We start from the raw sequence: 21543 nt of genomic DNA on the forward strand, positions 1-21543 counted from the left end.
TATACATTGATAAGGTTGCCCTATTAATAAAAGATATTTTTCAGATCCAGCAATAAAAGCTCTTTTAAAACCATATGCAGACCAATTACATTCATTAGTCAGGGAAGTTGTAGGCTACACGACTGCGGATCTTTTGGCGCCGAAGTGTGGTTCGCAAGAGTGTGCTATCGGTAATTTTGTGGCTGACGCCATGTTAGATGCTGTAAGTTAAATACTGTGTACTATGTACATTATAAAATGACTATCGTCATTATCATTTCAGCGGTAGAATGTTCACTGCTGGGCATAGGCCTCCCCGTACTTTTATAATTAGTGATTGGACGTGGCCTGTATCCAACGATAACATAGTAAGGAACTTTAATACAAAACAATATATTCAATCAATTGTCCATTCTTCCACTAATTCATTTATTCATACTGTTATACACGTGGGATCGGAATGCCAGAAGAAACGCATTTTTATAAAAGCGAGAAAAAGATTTAGCTCTCCGATTCAATTACTTGATACATAATTTTAGTGCCACTACAAACAAAGGGTTTTTCTCTTTCACTTATTCTTATTATTATTGCCGTTATTTGCTACGTGGTATTTAACTATGTTTTTATAACATCATCGATCATTTTATATATTTTTTTTTTCAATCAATAGCTACTCTGATTGAAATTAAGAATGTTTTTTTTTGGTATGGACATGATTACACTGTTTGCCTGTAGACTGTTACAGCTTCATCTAGTTTGAGGTTGTATAGCGCTAAACGCATTGTTCCTCGATGTTCAAGACGACATATTTATTCATTCATTCATTCATTGTAGCCGATAGACATCCACTGCAAGGCGTAGGACTTCCCTATAGATCGCCAATGACAGGTCACAAGTACACAGCGACCTTGATTACATAGTTGGTCTACCCACGCCGCATTTACCACCGGTACATTAATTTATATTAATTTAATTATATGGGACTGGAACTCCGCTATGCACTTAATTTACTCATGTGTTTTACTCACAGAAGTGGCCCCAGGGTTTTTCGGGAAGGATTTTGGTATACTGTCACTCGAAATTCATTTAGTGTTAAGAATAGAGATCCAAAAGGGTCGACCGGCTGAAGATCATTCTAGATGTATCCACCGCTGGACATGTATTTGTCTTTCCCAACATATCTCTGATAGGACCAGTTAGAAGCTGACTCCAGCATCGTTCGACGACGCTTCTATGTTCCGTTCCGATTCTGAAACCTTAAAGGCTCCTGCGGCTGTTAGTTTTGTGTACCATCTGGCCTACTTGCTACTTAAACTATTTAATCCGCTGGGCTATGTCGATCGGTTACGATCATCAAATTTTAACTATAGTGATTATTTAGTAATGAAGTATCTGTATATCAGAGGTTAGAATATGTGATTTATTAAACTAAAATACACAGGTATCGTCGGGGAAAATAAATTATTATCCAAATTTTCTTTTTTAAAACATTTTATCGATTATATTATAATGTTATTAATTTGGATTACAGACGAAAGAATTAAACGTTTCAAATTTGACACAAATATCTTTTATTTTAAGAAATATGATACGCGGTTCACTGGCGAAAGGAGGTAATAATATTTTACTTTTATATCATTATCGTTTCAGCCCATAGACGCCCACTGCAAGATATAGGCGTCCCCAAAAGATATCTATGGGAGGAATAAACCATAATTGCCACGCTTAGCAGGCGGGTAGGCATTCGCAGTTTGGATTATAGTACGCAGAAAAAACTGCTGCTCATCCTTTGGAAACATTTGTGAGCAGTGGTAATCTTAATATAATTAATACACAAAGTGTGAATTATATATGAGAATGTATTCCAGGAATCGAACCCGCGACCTACGATCGCTAGTCTCAGTTCGCTCAACTACCACTGTTCAACGCTGCACTATATCACTACATTAATATAACATTTGAATTGTAACTTGTCCTTGAAAAAAGTTTATAAAAATTACCAATTCCTATATCGTTTTAAAAGTAATAATTTATAGAAATCGTTAACCGAATAATAGAACCGAATATATCAAAATAGCATTAATATTCTGTAATTAAACTAAATATATAAGAAAAGTTAATATTTCTTGTTGCAAGAAAGATTTATAACATATATTGTTTTAGATATAACAAGGGGAGCCGTAATTAATATAATGCCATTTAGTAACAAGATAGTGACGTTGGCGTTGCCAGGTCGAAACCTGATCGATATATTTAAAACTTGCATGACCAATTATTGGGTTGCAAAACCGTTTGAGGGACCATGGATGCCGCAAGTCGCAGGTAAAATTAATAGTAAAACTAATACCGTTATAAATATCTTTAAATTAATTATAAAATTAAAATGAATGAATATTAACTTGGTTTTTAAACATTTTATTTAAAACATGGGATTTAAAAATTCACTACATTTAAAAAGTCACTAGACTAGCTAAGGATGCGTTTACATCCATTTGTCGTTATAAGGGTATATTTCTTTTCTTGGGCGGAATTTTAACTGGTGTCCATTTAACCTGTAATTTTTCGTATTCTTGCACTGTTAACTAGTCAATCATCTGGCCCTTTCACGTAATTTTAAAAATGTCGATAGAACGTATTATTTCTGTCCGGCAAGTAAAAGAATAGTGATGGTGATGTTACGGTAAACATTATTTTTTAACTAGTTAAGTTAATATAGAGTTAATATACTTTCTTACTAAAATCCTGATTATGTTGATGGTCCAGTTATACAAAGAAACTGTTTCAATGTTTAGTGCATATTTTAGTTTCACGAGGATTGTTAACTTTTTAGGTATTCGGTTAACAATTAATCTGACAAAAGGTATAGATATAGACGTCCAAGTGAAAGAAGGAGAAGAATATAAAGATTTGGAACTTGACAGACAATATCAAGTCACCACATTCGGATTTTTACTCAGAAAAGGATATGAATTTGAGGTAATAACTTATTTAAATGCTATTTTATTAGACCACCATTAATAAAAAAAACGCACATTAAAATTAAATTAACGGAAAAGACATATTATTCCATAAACGAATATTTAAATAGGAAGAATCCTTGGCAATTATGTCGTTTGTCATTGAAGCAATATCCAACGAAGTGTCTGTGCATAAATCAGTATAGTTAAACTTTTTCTTTAATAGATATTTTATGTGGAGTTTTTCTTACTTCTTTTTTACAACAATACTTTGCGAAGCAGAGTAGAGTCAACACTAAAATAGGTTAGAAAAAAAGTTGACGATCGACTAAAAGTTAAATGTTAAATATTTGAATTTTACCTTTATCTTTATCTTTAAAGATGAAAAAAAAAACCTCCGTTTAATTCTAGAGTTGTGTATTTTTTTCTAAGTGGGGGAATCGTATCAAGTTATATAGAAAAATAATTTTAAATACCTCAAAAAGACGCATTTTAATATTGCATATAAAGCATGTTTAAATTTACTACCGTTATCAAAAAGTAAGGTGAAATTGTCATTTAACTAAAAAGCAGGTAATTATTCCCTAGGTTCGTAGGACTATCTATAACAGTTGCCAAGCGTATTTGTCAAAAGGTTTACTTGTCTCCAAGTTCACAAGTTCAACTTTTTTCGTTCTGCAACCACGGTGTTCATTCGATTTGGCTCCGTGTGACTTTTGACTATTCAGCAAACTCAAAAGGCCAACGCAGGAACGCCGTTTTAACACGTTTGAGGAGATAAAAATGAATGAAAAGGTTTTGAAGGCTATACCGGAAAAAGAGTATCCCGACTTTTTTGAGGACTGAAAAAAGCGTAAGAAAAAGTGCGTTTTATTGGACGGGGATTACTTTGAAGGTGCTGAAATTGATCTGGAAGAATGAATAAAGAATTTAATTTTTTTTTAAAAATTCACCTAATTCTTTGATCACAGTGTTTTTACAGCCTTTTAAAACGGCGCTTTTGCAGGAGAAAGACTAATACTGTATTTTGTTTTCCCTTAAGTTTTCTTACGCCTTTTCTTATGTCGGAGAGAAAATCTTTTAGAAGGTCAAAAATCTCTTAGGGTACGATGAAATAATTTAGGATTCCTATCTGGTAAAACTTTTGTGCAGTGTAAGAGATTCCAGACCGACCTTAACAAGGTTGTCTGTTAACCAAGAGGGCAAGCGCTTCTCACTTAATTAATATTAACGTGAAATGGTTTCGAAAGTATTATTATGATTTGATTTTCTTTACGTATCATGTCATCAATGTTCTATAAATGAATTATTAATCAATTCTTTACTGTCGCGTATGATGAGGAGCGTATGTACGGAACCGGAAATTACAAATATCCAATTCTTATTTTTTGTTTTTATTTCAGGGGCTGCAAGGCTACGCGGATAAAATACAAATTATTGGAAAAGATACAGAAGTTGTAGAAAATTATATAAGAAAAATAACGCCAGTTAGGCCAGTATTAGAAAAAAGACTTACAGTAATAAATTAATATGAAAACATAACGTGTATTTATTGACAACTTTTACGATTTGTCACCTAAATAATTTCTCACATTTATATACATACATAAGACAGAGAAAGAGACCTCGAAAGGGTTCTTTTAAAGTGTTATATCAGCAACAACATTTATAATACGTAAAATAATAATAGTGATTTTAACACACACTTCCAAAGCGATCAAAACTTCGGAGAATCTTCTTAAACTTGATTAATAGCGTAACAACCTCTTGTGAGATTCGAACGCTCGAGGTTTTTACCCACCAACAAGATATACAAATGTTTCTCTATTCTCAAAAATGCCACTTCAACTTCCTAAAGCGCAAGTTACTTACTTAGTTATAAATTACAGGTTTTATTGACTAATATCTAAAATCCAATATTCTAGAAAGTTTGTTAGAAAATTACATTTGATGAACTGGAAATGTGGTCACATAGACACATCTCCACGAATTTTTGGAAACACGGTCAGACCTTGCTTTTTTCTCATACATCTAGCGAGATTATATTTAGCAAAAATGCTAATTTGCAAGTAACGTCCAGGAACAAAATTTAAGTGCGAAAATTTTAACCGCGGCGAAGACGTTATGTAAAATATTTGTAAAGATTTAATTATTTCATTATGAATCGTATTGTAGATGGAAATTTATCTTGGAACAGCGACAGACGGGCGTCTGTTTGTTGAAATCACAGCCCCTACAGTACACCGACAATTTAAAATCTACGTTGTTTTAACTAGTTTAATTTTCCTCTGTTGGAACGTTATTAATTGTAAAAATGTATTTGTACTGTTTATTAGATAGGAATTTCATTCAAATTGTTTTTTTTTTTACATAAAAGCATAGTTCCATTAAAACTTAACTTTCTACAGAAAACACACGCTTTACTCATCAAAATATAGAGACAATGTTTAAAATATTAAGCTAGTAGTGATTTCTATTCAAATCGTCATTAATAATGAACGAGTAACAACATTTAGTAATACATTTTTGTACAACTTTTGAGTAATGTTAATAATGAAAATTAATTTTATACTGTGTTTGTGTCTATATGTTTGCAAACTAATTGCAAGTTTTATTATATTGATAAGAATTTTCCCACGTCCTAGAAAAATTTTAATCGTTCAATGAGTTATCTTTGTTTTTTTATATCGATGTTGCCTTCTTTTCAACACTGTGACGAACAAAAAAAAAGATAGTGGTTGAAACAAATATGAACTAGACCGAAAACTAACTAACTTAGTTGGATTAAGAAAACGGATTTTCTATTATTCGCCACGTACGCGTTGTCTCTTTTGTACCATTGTTGGTTGTTAGGGCTTAACTTTTTAATTAAAGCTCAATACAGACTTGCGTGCCCGTCAGACTAGTCGAAATTGGATTGGTAGTTGAAAATCCAGCGTTCGGTTGGTCGCTGCATCGAAATTCGATTTTACAATTCAATTGATAGATATAACTTCTTCGACATTCGTTCATGCGAAATTTTACGTTTTTTTTGGCGGCATTTCATCGATTGTAAGTTTTCGATGTTTAAAAATTAATCTTAAATTCTATAAAAATATATTTTGAACAACCAATTACTTCACTATTCATTTCTGCCTTGAAATTAATAGTTATTCCTTACATTAACAACACTTAATAATGTAATTCAGTTATTTTCAAAGCCAAATATGAATAAGAATGTAATACAAAATTTGTAGGTATAAAACGCACAAAACTTGCCCAGACTATTAGCCAAGAAGTTTTTGTTGATTCAAGTAATTTAGCTCGCAGTATAATATTTTAATGCATTTATGATAATTCTTGACTTCATTCTCTTTGGGATGAAAACTGAAAAAGCGTCGCTATTTATATGCAGTTGCATAATATTATAACAATTCCATTTTTAAAAGAATATTCCACAAAGATATTACGCCTGTCCAGATAAAAACATTTACTGCATTAAATATACGGGCTGATTAGTTATGTGTTAAAGTTTTAAAGGGGCGAATGTATGGCTCTTAGAAATCATCCTTAAATAAAGTAATCACTCTAAATTGTTATTATTATTATTTACATATTTTTTTAATGCGACAGGTCTATAACGTAAAAGTTAATTATTTTAAAAAAGTAGTGATTCGAATTTTGAAAACGCGTTTTCCAATTATTTTTGAAAACATTGATTTTAAGACTGCATGGTAAATTAATTGACAGCAAATAAACGATACGTTCACCGTTTTAAAGTTATTATACTCTTTAATTAATCAGTATATAAAAAATATAATATGCCGAATCGATTTTTAATCAAACGTATGCTATGATTGATAAAATTTTGTATGATGTATGTCAACGACTTTTAATTTTGTGATACGTGCTTATGATGCGTCGCGAAATTTTATTAAAATTAAAGCATCGCACGACGCCGATGTAAGAGCTTCTGTCACTCCATCTCATCGGATAGCTGTCAAAACATTGACTTAAATAAATGACATTAAATTATGAGACTCGTAACACATGAAATTTATTCAATGAATGAGACAAGAGTGTAAATTAATCTTTGTTAGGTTTTTATGTTACCATAATATTATGTAATATATAATATTTAATTAAAATATTAATTATTTGATTTACAGAACATATAAACGTCTATATTCTAAAAAGAGGTCTTAATTCGTAGTTTAGTTTTTAGCACTTTTTTAATATTAAAAGAAAAATTTTGGCACAATCATTTTATAATATGAAATCTGTTTTAAAAGTTTTTTCTTTCTTTTTCTTTATACACATTGGTCACACTAAAACTCGAGATCGACGTTTTCGTTTCAATATATCTTTTTACTTCTAAGTTACATAATACTTTGCAGATTTTTTATACAAAATAGAAAATTGCGCAAAAACTTAAAAAAATTAAGAAAAAAAATTACCATTGTAAGTTTGCGCGTTAGGTTGTTAGTTTTGAACTTCAAACGTTTACTTTTATTTACTTCATATTATATTACTAAGTATATAGAAATATGCATAAGTATATAATTATATTGTGGTCAAAAAGTAAGTTGAATTTTTTTATATAATGTAAAATTTTAATTTATTCTTCCAAATAAATTTCAGCCTCTTTAAAAAATGTTAATCTGTCCTCTAAAACACACTTTTTCAAACTCTGTTTGCAGTCATCGAAATATTCGGAATAGTCTTTTTCTGGCTTCCTGTCCTTCTTCCATTCGGTTTTTATCTCCTCGATCGTATTACAATGAATAACGTCTCCGCATCGGTCTTTGAGTTTGCTGAATAACCAGAAGCTGCAAGGAGCCAAAACAGGCGAATACGGTATTTGCGGAATGGTACGGGTCAAGTTTTTGACGCTTTCGTTGCAAAAAATTGTTGCACCAATCGTGACTTGACTCTTTGAGAAACAAAATATTATTGAAAGCTCCAACCATGGGGCTAAGCCAAATAATGGTAAAGGCTATAGACAGTCCTCTCTACCTATGAAAAAAAATACTTGCATTTCTAATGCCACGGAGCTTTAAATGACAATTTCACCTAACTTTTTGATTACAGAGTAGTATGTAGTAGTATGTATATACCCTAATTTATTTTTTTTTCGTGACAAAATGGGCCAATATTTACTGCAAACATTTTTTGCAATAAAGTCTGTGAGGAGTGCCAATACATGAGTATATATGATAAATTATGATATTTAGAATTTTAGGTTTTGCTTCATGTTATCACTGTGTTTGCAATATATGAATAAAGTCTAATATAAGGAAAATAAGTCAACAGAATAAAATATCAAACGTCAGTTCTCTTTCTGAAAACATAAATTCAATTCATACACTGTACCACGCGACAATTTCGGGCCACGCTATGACACTGAATAATTAATAACGCTTAAAGTTTCAAATGCAAAAGCCGCAGATGTGAAATGTATCTTGTCAGATATGAAAATAGTTAGTTTATTTGTTGTTTTGTAATTTAAAGTTGAAAATAATTGATTATAAATTATGGTATGCGGAGGGCGCTGCTGCTAGTTCTCTGGAAATTTGTTTGTGAGCAGTAGATATATCATAAAATTAATGCACAAAGTTTGAATTATATAAGATTGGATCCCGGGAATCGAACTTGCGGCCTACGATAGCAGGTCTCAGTCCTTTACCGCAGGCCTACAATTGCTTGCTGCCACTAATCTTTTTATTTAAGACATCTAAAAACATCAAACAAACGAAAGTAACTGGCATAATCCAAGAAATTGACAAGTTGATAGGATAATGGGCAGGTCACGAAACATGCGGAGTAAATGAACATCCGCCCCATAGGTGGGCAGAAGCCTTATTAAGGTTTTCTGAAGACACTGGTTACAGGCGACTTCCAATCAGTATGATTAAAAATCTATGAAGGAGATCCATATCTAGACCCATGAGGATGTCTTACGGCTAAAAAGATGATGATAAAAACAAGAAATAATATTGTAGATTTGTATACGGCTACACGATTTTCAAGTTGTTAAAAAAACATGCCCTATCCACCGCTCCTGCAATAAGTTTTCATTTCATTTTTACCCAAGCCTACGGACAGTGAAAAAAAAAGGAGTTTTCGAACTTTTGATTATTAAGATCTTAGTATATAGCTAGCAAAAGTAAGTTTATGAATCTAAAACTTCAAATTTGTATTTTGAAACACAAAGAAATAATACCTTCCTTTAATACAAGGTTGTTATGAGTTAAAAAAAGGTTTAAAAATATAAAACATTTAAGATTATGTTTTTTTAGTATCTCACCGTAGATATTATTGCGCCGAGTAACATTATCATCAAAAATTTCTAAGCACCGTGGCGTATCCTACTTCCTATGTGGCCTTATTTTCAGTTTTCCCTTGATAAATATTTGCTTCGCTCTCGACCGCGTTTCCTTTCATTAGCTTTTCTGAATTCTTTATTCGACGTCTGTTTTCCCGAAAAGTTTGTTCACCTTTAATTGAAAACGGTTTGAAAATAAATAAAGGAATCGTATGGCATCCTTAACCGCATTTACAAACTACCTTATGATTAATAAATTTAATGTTTTACCGCTTTTACAAGCGTTTTTATTTTAAGCGAATTAATTTTGGCTCTATTTAGGGCAAAAAACACGGTAAAATATCACTTAGGCGATCACCTATCCTCTGGTCTGGTTAAATGAAATCAATAACTTTAGTCACATTTGCTCTGAGGAAAGCAAAGAATAGAAAAGTATGGAAAAAGTTTTTCATAGATTGCATCAAGCGTTTTCGACTAAGAAGATCAAATAAACGGAGTCGTACGGTGACTTAATATCTATCCCTTAAAAATAAATCTCACAAATACTTTATTTGCAATTTCTAAATTTTTGTTAGATTTATTTAAGTGGTTTTATTATGGTAACAAATTTAACGTAAATTTATATCGCAAAAAATATTCATTGTATAGAGCTGGTGCAAGAAAATAAAGAAGGGAAAGAAAAAAATACATGTAAATCTGACAAGCATACTGTGTTAATAATTGACAGGTAACAAACAATTTCAAAATTTTTATATATTTATGAGGACATATGAAGAAGTGGTACAGAATTATATTTTAAATCTACAACCATTTATCTTTATTTTTAAGCTATTTACGGAATCAATTACAATTTATTGCAATTGAAAGGTTGGGCATAAGAGTCAAAATTATAATTATATACTAATGCAGTAGATGGTAATTAATTACTCCAAAATTATTATCTTAAATAATTAAAATCAGGTCACGTGACAACTTCACTATTTTTTGTCATGTACTTACGGAAGAACGATCACGTCACTCGTGCACGCATATTTTTCAATATTCAAATACGTGGAAAGAATTTAGAATATTTTATCTATAACTTTTTATGAAAATTTAAATGTTCTTATATTAAACGCATTGATTCTACATTAAAAATAATGTAGTGTAGGAATAAAATTGTATATCTTTTTATTAAAGCGAAAAACTCTATTAGAAATTGCATTGCATTGCATATATGAATATTGTTTTTATTTCCTTGGTGATTTTATATTTATCTTCTTAAACCAGCAGCAAGATAATGTACTAATGACTAAGCAATATAAAAGTAATTAGTTGCTGGTGTCATTTTTATCCCCCATTCAAATACGCGAGCGAGCGAGTGAGTGAGCTTTTACAAACACTGTTAAAGAATTTTATTGACATCACGACTTTTACAAGCTCGAGCGGAAACGTTAGTCGACAGCTAAAATTGAAATTCCTTAGCCCAAATAACCAGGTGTTATTTCCCTCCCCTTGCAAGAGAATGTTCGACACTTTAGTGGTAATGTGGAATAGTTGCGTCTTTAATTAAAGGAATGGTAAGTAAGAAGTGAATTGAGAGTGAAATAGAGGAAGCATTTTCTAAAATATTCAAACGTGTTGTACTAATATAATTTATTTCTTGGAATGAAAAGGCAACCAAAACTTCGATGTAGTCAGCGGAATAAATAACAACAGTAAGGTCTCTCTGTTTTCTGCTGTCATCTAAGAAAGAGTTGAAGAGTAAGTAAGGATGCGTCGTCCTTTTTCATTTAATTCAATTAATTTTGATACAAAATAAAAACCTTTTTTAATTAATTTGGTCGTATTAATTAAAAAAAGGCGCTTTTTATTTAATTTTGAATAAACTTTGAAAACTTTTTAATTTTTTGTTATTAAATTTAAACATATTAATTAAATAAAAATGCTGACAAAATGCTTTTATCAAAGTGTTTATCAATAAATATATAAAAAAAAACTATAATTTCATTTTTTGTATACATCTTTTGATAGCCCTGGACTACCTTCCATCCAAAAATAATATTAAAGTAAAATTATTTGCGGTTAGGTTGGCGTTTAGCAGGATCATAACAATATCCATCTACAGCATGTTTAATCCTATGCCTTCGACTTCGTTCGTTCATTTGTCAGTCAATAGATGCGCATAGGACTCCCATAAAGTCCTTATCTTTTTTTTAAGTAAGTATTAATAAAATGTTTATTACAAGTCTCATTATAATGGTAACATTCATTCATTCGTCAGTCGATAAATGCCCACAGGCCCCTCAAAAAGTCTTTGTCTTTTTTAAAATATAAGTATTAATTTAAAGTTTATTTTAAGCCATGTCTTCGGTAACATTTAATATGCAGGAAACTATCAATTGTAGTAGTAGTGGTAGTGTTGTAGGTATTTTAACTATCTCTTAACTTCTCTCTGACGATATTTATATATTGCTATATATAATGCTATTTTTGTACAGTTATGTTGTTTTAATTTTACGCTCTAAGTTCAAACAAAAATCTGCACAACGTTCAATCGCACTGCCTCCAATCAGTAGTTTTAAAATCTAGTCTAGTCTATTTCAAGTTTCCTATTTCTTCGTTAGGCGTTGCTTTTTTGATTTAAAACTTTTTAAATAACATGCACAATATGTTTAAAAAACCATACAATTGTTTTATATTTAAAAAAATATTATGGTTTGGCAATCATAAAAAAACTAAAGATAAATGTATAGAACAACTGCGTATCTTGTCCATAGCCAATTACATCTTTCAATAGTAAAAGTTTGTTTTTGTAAATCGAGTAGGAAAAAAGAAGATTTATCTCCAACTAAAGTTAAACTTTGCAATAAATTTATAACTTCTTTAACTATGTAACATAAAATTGCATTCTGTAGGGAATTCATAACCACATATGTGTGATATCTATTGTACATAAGTTGTAACAACCAAGTTCATGACCAAAAGATACTTCACTTTTAAATTGTTTATTATCTTATTACATTTGATACATAACATATTTAATGGTATACATTAGTATTTCAATGTTTTCAATTCTATTTTTAATAAATAGTGTATATTGTAAACGTAAAAGGAGAAAAAAAGACTACGAAAAAATAAACTATTATATGAACGTTCATACAAAATAAAGCCCCTAATTTTTCTCAGCAGCATTTCATAATGGTCTTTGCTGTAAGAGTTCATTTAATATCATTTAGTATCGTTCATTTGTGCTTCGTACATTTATTACTTAAGAAAGCAAGATGTTCTTAGTGATAGTAAAATGTTAAATAATTACGTGTGTAAGAAGAAGTGAAAAAACATTTATGACACGCTCTTATAAATGTGGGAAGAAAGGCCGCTGTAGTATTTTAAAGCGTGATAAAAGTAACTCTAATATCGTTTACATTATTACAGTGTTTATAATGCGCTTCCAATATGATATTGTTGCGGAGAATCATTTAATACTTGACTAACAGAGAAACAGCGTCATCAAAATTAACTGAACTACTTTTTTCATATTTGAAGTCGGTACGTTGTTACTTTACGTATATTTGATCACTCACAAAGTTTTTTAATACGTAAACAGTTTGATAGTACCGTGAATGTTAGAATTTCCATCGCAGAAACTTTTCATACAACTATGCTGCCGTCGATCACCATCTATCTAATAGGCTATAGCCAAATTACGAAAAAGGAGATTGTGTTGAAAAACAAAACATTTTCCTTTACAAATAATTAAAGTATACAAAATACGTGTCTACGAAACAATAATAATTTTTTAACAATTATGTGCTTTTACTATTCGGCCACGCTGACATACATTTATTATTATTAAAACAGCAATTTTGATAAAGCACACTTAAAAATTTGAACAGGTCTTTTGCGTTTCATGAGTAGAAAAGTTTTCTCATAAAGTTTTCTCGGCTTACAAAGCTAACGGCGTTAAGGAAGATTAATTTTTGAGTTTTGAATAAACTATACAATGGAATTAAAAGTTTTCTGTACCGCTTTATCAAGGTACGTTCAATCGTAATGATTCTAGTAATATCAGTTTAAGAATTTTCTTTACGATATTGTGATATTAAAAGTCCAGTAACAAAATATAATCATTATCTAAAATAATAATTCGCCAAAGTCACGCGTTTATTTAGGAAGAATATTGTTTTTAAAATCAGAATAAAAAGATAGTAAGAGAAGTTACTTAAAAATTATTTAACTTTTCAACTTTTTCATTGGAAGTCCACATAAGCCTTCCCTATAGAATTTCAACAGGACCAGATGGCGTCCAGCGGCTTTTGACGACCTTAACAAGATCGTCTCTTAACCTTGTGGATGGAGGTCTATAATGCGTTTTAATCCAGGAGTTTAAGTCCCTAATGGCAATCTGTTCCTAAGAATTAATATTCACATTCTTTTATCAAAATTTTTAATAAAATTTTGCAAATTTTAATTCGATTTGATTATTTCTGTTATTATCTTTAACACAGTTCCAAATATTTTAAAGAAGTAATATCGATCGTATGATCGGTGTGGCCAGTTGGCAGCTTAATTTTGTAAAATTTTATCTGTGACCACCGTTCTGTTGATCCCAAATATGTATGATATGCAGGTTTATAGAAATACATAGTTCCTGCTTGTAAATCATATATCACGTTCAATATAAAATATTTAATAAATTAGGAATATTAATGATTAAATCAATAAATATCTCAGTAAAGTTTGTTATCTGTATTCAGTGAACTGCTTTATTTATAGCGATATTTCACTACTTTCAATTCAAAGAGGACGAACTGAACTGGAAAATGAATTTCAGATAAAAAATTCAATATAACTAAAGTAAGGAAATGCGGCCGAGAACTTGGCAAATATTTGTTAAAGGCAAGCTATAAACAAGACCTCAAAAGAATTTGGAAAAGCGTCAATGACGGAGAGTTACTTTGCCAATAAATATTATTTTTGATAATTGCGAGGTTATAATTATTTACTTATGTATTTAATTTGTTAACATATAGAATATATTTACTAATTAAGCGGGCGATAATAATTCGCTGCATCTATTCCTGTGGACGCGTGCTTCGAGATTTTTTTATTAAAAATTGCTAACAAAATTTACAGGGTCACTTGCAAATAAGTACTTACTTAATTGCAATTGAAATAACAACAAGCAATTCTGAGCCTAGTTATAAAAAAATAAATAAACTGAGCAGTGGTAGCCTAGCGTTAGAGGATTGAGACTTGCGATCGTATGTCACGGGTTCAAGTCGCGGTATAAATCTTATATAATTTACACATTATGTATTTATTACATTGGATTGCCACGGCTCAAATTCCAGATGATGGTCAGCAGCGTCTTCTGCGTACCATAAGATTTCATTGCAAGCGTAGCAACTATGGTATATTTTCTATAGATATTTTTTTGTGGAGGTCTATGCCTTGCAGTGGGCTTCTATAGGCTGAAACGACAACAATAATTTAATAAATAATAATAACAATAACATCGCCTATCTATTAAACAAAATACCTTTGTCGAAATGAAATATTCTTATGAACAAATAATACTTACTAAATATTTTCGGTATCGATATTAGTTCATTAACATTACTAATATCAGAATGTTACGCTTCATTGATATATTTAATAACAGTTTATTTGATTTAATTAGATAACATCAACACTCTCTAACACGCAATAAGGTTTGAATTCAGAGAAAAATAAAACTTTCCGAGACTAGTAACGTCCACCAATTCGCATCAAACCAGTATTATTATTTATTTGAAATTGCAGGATATTTATTAATATAATAATATTAAAAAAATATGTAGTTTATAATCTATTTAACGATCGTGTTGACAATAAACTGGCTCTTTAAACATTACTTCTGTTTTGTACAATAATGATAGTTTTAAATAATTCATATGTTTTGATTATTATAACGATAAAAACATTATAGTTCCAAAGAACAAGAAATTAGATATCAAATATTTTTAATCGTCGTGTAATTAATCAATTCCCTTTGAACACAGAAACGACTTCAAAATTTTAGATTGGTTAGAGAATTTCCAAGAATCATCTGTCGCATAACGTAACATTTTCCCTTAAGAAAGTTTTAGAAACTAATCTAAAGGTAGCAATTAACTACTAAATGAATGAATAAGTATAATGTTAGACAATTATTTAGTTAATGCATGACATGAATGATTCACGAATGTCCGTTAATCACATCACAAAGCGTCTCTTCTAAATAAAGGACATCGTCACGTAAAACCTAAAAAGGTTTTATATTATAATCTATAGTAAATAGTATACACGGGGGCGTAGACTACTTTAAACTGTCCAAACTTTAAAACTTTAAGATTGGCTTCAGGAAAACTTTATTTGCGATTAAATTTCATATTCAAATTAATCTTGTCTAGAGTTTTATTAAAGCTGAGTAATTCATTTAGAATCTTTATTTATTCAAGTTTGATTGCAATGTTCAAAATGCGCCATTTGAGTTGAATACTTTTATGTAATTGAATTTCTGTCCTAATTTTCATTTGATTTTCGTAAACTATCATTTCTTTTACATGCGATTCGCAGAAGGTTTTAAAATGTTCTACACAGTGATAGTTATAGAGCTATAGAGTCTTAAAGCCTTGGACTTCAACTAGCTCCAACTTGACATTATTGGCAGTAGTAGAGGTACTAGTAGGTACATTATCAAGGGTGTAATTAAAATCTAGCACGTGTTAAATAACTTATGTCCTATGTCTAATCCAAATAATTATAAAAACGGTGATTACTAAATTAAAAAAGAAAAAAAAAACGTAACGTCTTTTTTACAACTCTTAAATATTATTTCTTCCTTCCTAACAGTCTATGGAAAAGTTGTCTCATAAAATTTCCTTCAGTTGAAGAATTGTAAATTAACCAAAAGTACTCCTACTTTAAAACTTTTGACGGCAGGCGACGAGGATCGAGCACCAGGTGACGTCAATGTTATTGTAGCATTTAAACCCTCAAACCTGATGAAAAAAGACGGTTCTTTTCAATTTAGTAATTACCGTTTTTATAATTATTTTGAATTATTGTTTCAAACCACAACGTTTTAAATTGAATGAGTTACTTTTAACAAAAATTAATTTAGAAATTGGCAAATTTATTATAAGCGATGAAACCCTTCCACTATGATGACTATAAATGATCTAAAGCGTTGATATCGACATATACGATAAAACGAGATTTATGTCAACGAACTTCATTTCTCGTAGAAAAACGAAGAAAAAAGTTTATTCGGAATAAAGTGTAAAAGATATCCGATAATAGTAACATTTTATAAGCTAATTTAAAAAAAATCTTTGCATCGTAATTATTCTCTTTGTATGTAAAAGTTATTTGATTACGTACTTAAAGAACTAACTTAAAACTGTAGACGTAAAAGATATTGTATATAAAATAATAATTAACAATAATTGTATTTATTGTGCTAACAAACTTATATCTTTCATAGGATTATGAAATAAAAGAGAAAGCCTTAGTATAACCTAAAGTTAATTTAACGAAATCTGTATTGTTCATTCATAATTATCATTACAATTGATGGATACCCAGTGCTTGGAATTATAAGGATCTTAATAACACCATCACCTTTTCAGCCGAAAGAACGTAGGCCTTCTCAAAGATTTTCAATAACGCCGCTTGGAAATGGTCTGTATCCAACATCGTCCAATAATCTCAACAACTCGTAGCATCAATTCACATAGAACAACCACTATGGGACATACGCTTACTTCGTACATTTTCAATGTAACCAGTATCTTCCGACGACTTAAAGAAGTTCATCTGTCCACTTTGTAGGCGGACAGTACAACCTTCGCTGCGCGTGCGATTTCGTGGTGCCCACTCCAAAATCTTAAGACTTTAAGACTCTACAACTCTATAACTATAACTTTAAAGAACATTTTTAAATCCATGTGCGAATCGCACGTAAAAGATATGATAGTTTACGAAAATCAAATAGATATTAGGTAAAAAATTTAATTACATAACAGTATCTTCTAAAATGGCGCATTCTCAACATTGCAACCAAACTTGAATAAATAAGGATTCTGAATAAATTACTTAGCTTAAACAAAATACTATTTGGCGACGCTAAAAAAAATTAATTTGAATATGAAATTTTATCATCAATAAAGTTTTCCTGAAGCTAGTCTTAAAGTTTTAAAGTTTGGAATGTTAAAGTAGACTACGCCCCTGCATAGTCTAATTCTATTTTCAGATTATAATATAAAAACTTAAGTTTTACGTGACGATGTCCTTTAATTATAAGGGACGCTTTTTAACGCGATCAACGAACATTCGCGAGTCGTCCATGTCATGCGCTAACTAAGCAATTGGCTAACATTATACTTATTCATTCATTTACATAATTAACAAATTATAGACTTATTTCAAGGGATTACTACCTTTAGACTTTTCTTCCAACTTTCTCTTTCTTTTTTTAAGAAAAAATGGTACGTTATGCAACAATAGGTGACTGAGAAATTCTCAAACAAATCTTAAATTTTGAGATCGTTGCCTTGTTCAAAGAAAATTGATTAGTTACAAGACGATGAAAAATAATTGATATCGCGTTTGTTGTTCTTTGGAAAAAAAGATGTATGTGGAATTTTAAACTATTATTATCGTACAAAAAGTAATATTAAAAGAGCGATCTTATTGTCAAGACGGTCGTTACACAGATTATTAATTGTTTCAACTATAATTTATGTGTATATATCATTTATCTTAATGTTTTTTTTTACACAATTTGTTTAAAAATATAGGTAAGGAAAAATATAACCAAAAAGTAAATAGAAAAATCGTACATATGAAAGCGTAATAGTCACAGTATCGTTTTCATTATTCCAGATGAAGGACGTCCTTTGCTATACATTTGCTTCCCACATAGATTTCCATTCTAAACTAACTTTATCAGAAATACCTATCTATTAATTATTCGGCTTATTTTTTCAGATTTGCTAAATATGATATGCTAAATGCTTGCCAATACACTCTTGACACGAAAATTTAAATATTATTTTGTTTATGCAAATGAATGGACTTTCTAGGAGTTATACATTTTTCTTCTTTTCACATGTCTCGTTAATGTTTCAAATAGGATTAATAATTATTCATTTATGATATATATTATAGATAACTTGATCGAATTTTTAATACCAATCGCAAATACTAAAAACAGGCTGCCCCTTTTATCTAATCCTCTGACAAAATATATTTTTTACTTTTGTGTTATAAATAATTATCGTGTAATTACAATTATATGATAAGTAAATAAAGAATAATTCTGGTTTCATGTGGATTGCTGGTTGTTACATGTATAAAAGAGATATTTTTCTCCGAGTAACGCCTTTTTTTATTTTGATGGCTCACAGTTACGGCGCTCTCGTTATTAGTAAACTGATGAGAGTCAGTTTGCGTTGATGTTATTTAATGAAATTAAACAAACTGGTTTAAAAATTTTAATTAATTAATAGCAATACCTAAGTTTATTTTAATCTAACTTAGGAATGTAGTTAAATAGCGAGGCGATCTTAATGTTATTGTTATACATTTAATTTATCGTCGCCGTTTCAGCCTATAGAAACCCACTGCAATGCATGGGCCACCGTCAAAGATTTCTATGTGGACATATACTATAGCCGCAACGCTTTGCGGTGTGATATTTTAGTACGCAGAAGACACTGCTGCCCATCATCTGGAAACTTTTTTTGTGAGCCGTGGCAATCATATGTAATTTATGCAAATTTTGTAAATTATATAAGATAGTATATTCCGGGAACTGAACCCATGACGCACTATCGCAAGTCTCAGATCTCTATTGCTGGGCTACCATTGCTCAGTTTATTTACTTCTTTATAACTAGGCACTTGATTATTTTTTTATTTCAATTGCAACTAGGTAAGTATTCATTTGCAAGTGAGCCTGTAAAATTTTATTAGCAATTTTTAACAAAAAATGAGTTCGTGAAGCATGCGTCTATAGGAATAGAAGTCGTAAATTATTATAGATAGCTTAATTAGTAAATATTTTTAGATATAAATAAATTAAGTATATAAGTAAATAATTATAACCTCACTATTATTAAAAATAATATTTATTGGCAATGTAACTCTCCGTCATTGACGCTTTTCCAAATTCTTTTGAGGTCTTGTTTTTAGCTTGCCCTTAACAAATATTTGCGAAGCTCTCGGCCGCGTTTCCTTACTTTAGTTGTATTGAATTTTTTATCAGAAATTCATTTTCCATTTCAGTTCGTCCTCTTTGAATTGAAAGTAGTAAAAGATGAATAAAACAGTTCACTGAATACACACTAACAAACTTTACCGAGATATTAATTGATTAAATCATTAATGGTTTTTGATACTATATTTTGTACTTACAATAAAATCTAGGAATTTCTATTTATAGCTTATTATTTTTGTTATCATTAACGTAACATAAGGTTTAAAAAGCGGGAACTAAGTTTCTCTATAAATGTACATGTCATACATATTTAGAATCAACAGAACGGTGGACACAAATAAAATATTACAAAATTAAGCTATCAACTAGCCACACCGATCAAACGGTTGGCATAACATCACTAAAATATTCAATAATAATAAATAGGATTAAAAATTTGCGAAACTAATTAATTTTTTTATTCCCTTGGAACACATAGCCATTGCTGCCTTATGATTCTGAAATGAAAAAGCATCATAGAACGTCGACACACAAGGTTGAGAGACTATCATTGATAAGGTCGTCAGGAAAAGTTAGATGCCAACTGGTCCTGTTGAAATTCTATGAGGAAGGCCTATGAGGACTTCCTACAAAAAAGTTAAAAAGTTAAGTCTTTTAAAATAACTATTTTCACTATCTTTTTATCCAGATTTTAAGAACAAAAACCTTGCTAAATAAACGCCCGACTTAGACAATTTATCAACTCGATAATTATTATATTTTACTTAATATCAAAATATCGTATAAGTTAATATAAAAAATTATTTTAAAGTAACTTCTCTCACTATTCATTTATCTAATTTTAAAAACAAAATTATTGCTAAATAAACGCATGACTTTGACGAATTATTACCTTTAATAATGGTTATATTTTATAACTGCACTTTTTATATCACAATATATTATTATATAATTTTTAAACTGATGTTACTTGAGTCATTACGGTTGAAACTACCTTTATAAAGCGATACAGAAAAGTTTGATTTTGACAGTGAAATTTTGAGTTAATTCAAAACATACAAATTAATTTTCTTTAACGCCGTTAGCTTTGTAAGCCACGAACACTTTATGGGAAAACTTATCTACTCATGAAACGCGAAAGACTTGTTCAAATTTTTAAGCGTGTATAAGCGGTGTGCTTTATTGTGCAAAATTGCCGTTTTAATAATAATAAATGTATTTCAGCGTGACCGGATAGTAAAAGTGCGTAATTGTTAAAAAATTATTATTGTTCCGTAGACACTTATGTTTTTTATTTCAACACAATATCCTTTTTTTGTGATTTGACTATAGCCTATTGATAAATGGTGGTCGACGGCAGCATAGTTGCATGAAAAGTTTCAGCGATGGAAATTCTAACAATCACGGTGCTATCAAACTGCTCACGTATTAAAAATCATTGCGAGTGATCTAGAGTATAAATAACAATGTACCGACTTCAAAAAGGAAAAAGGTCCTTCAGTTAATCTTAAAGACGTTTTTACTCTGTTAGTCAAGTATTAAATGATTCTCCGGAACAGTGTCATATTGGAAGCTTATTATTAACACTGAAATAATGTAAACGATATTAGAGTTTCTTTTATCACGCTTTTTCGAATTACTACAGCAGAATTTTCCCCTCTTATTGATAAGGGCATGTCATTAATGTTTATTCACTTAGTGATACTGAGTATCATGATAAATAACTACGTGTGTAACTTATGTACTTTCTTAAGTAATAAATGTCCGAAGTACAAATGAACGATACTAAATGATATTAAATAAATATGTTATGTATCAAACGTAATAAGATAGTAAATACTGTTTATTTTACTTACGAGTGAAGAAGGATCTTTTGTTATGAACTTAGTTGTTACAACTGATATGGAATAGATATCACAATTTTATGTTACACCGTTTATGAAATTATGAATTAATTACAAAGTTTGATCGTTAGTTGGATACTCTAATCTTAATTTATCATTACTGGAGAACCGATGAATTGACTATGTCTGTCTGTATCTTTTATCCTACTCGAATTACAAAACAAGAAACTTA

The 21543-nt window shown here is 30.3% G+C and overlaps 1 protein-coding gene across 1 annotated transcript in view; it reads left to right on the top strand.

Moving 5' to 3' along the window:
* LOC137924381 (apyrase-like) overlaps positions 1 to 21543 on the top strand; it is a 62269-nt gene that overhangs the window by 11350 nt on the left and 29376 nt on the right. Inside the window, exons 8-12 of the mRNA XM_068767776.1 lie at positions 45 to 202; positions 1511 to 1592; positions 2143 to 2301; positions 2810 to 2955; positions 4340 to 4453. Coding sequence (XP_068623877.1) covers positions 45 to 202; positions 1511 to 1592; positions 2143 to 2301; positions 2810 to 2955; positions 4340 to 4453 — 659 coding nt within the window. The remainder of the gene's footprint in view (positions 1 to 44; positions 203 to 1510; positions 1593 to 2142; positions 2302 to 2809; positions 2956 to 4339; positions 4454 to 21543) is intronic.

The sequence above is a fragment of the Battus philenor genome, unplaced genomic scaffold (genome assembly GCF_028537555.1).
Source record: "Battus philenor isolate CCGP_79_NKW_IND1 unplaced genomic scaffold, ilBatPhil1.0.hap1 SCAF_23, whole genome shotgun sequence".
Taxonomy (NCBI): domain Eukaryota; kingdom Metazoa; phylum Arthropoda; class Insecta; order Lepidoptera; family Papilionidae; genus Battus; species Battus philenor.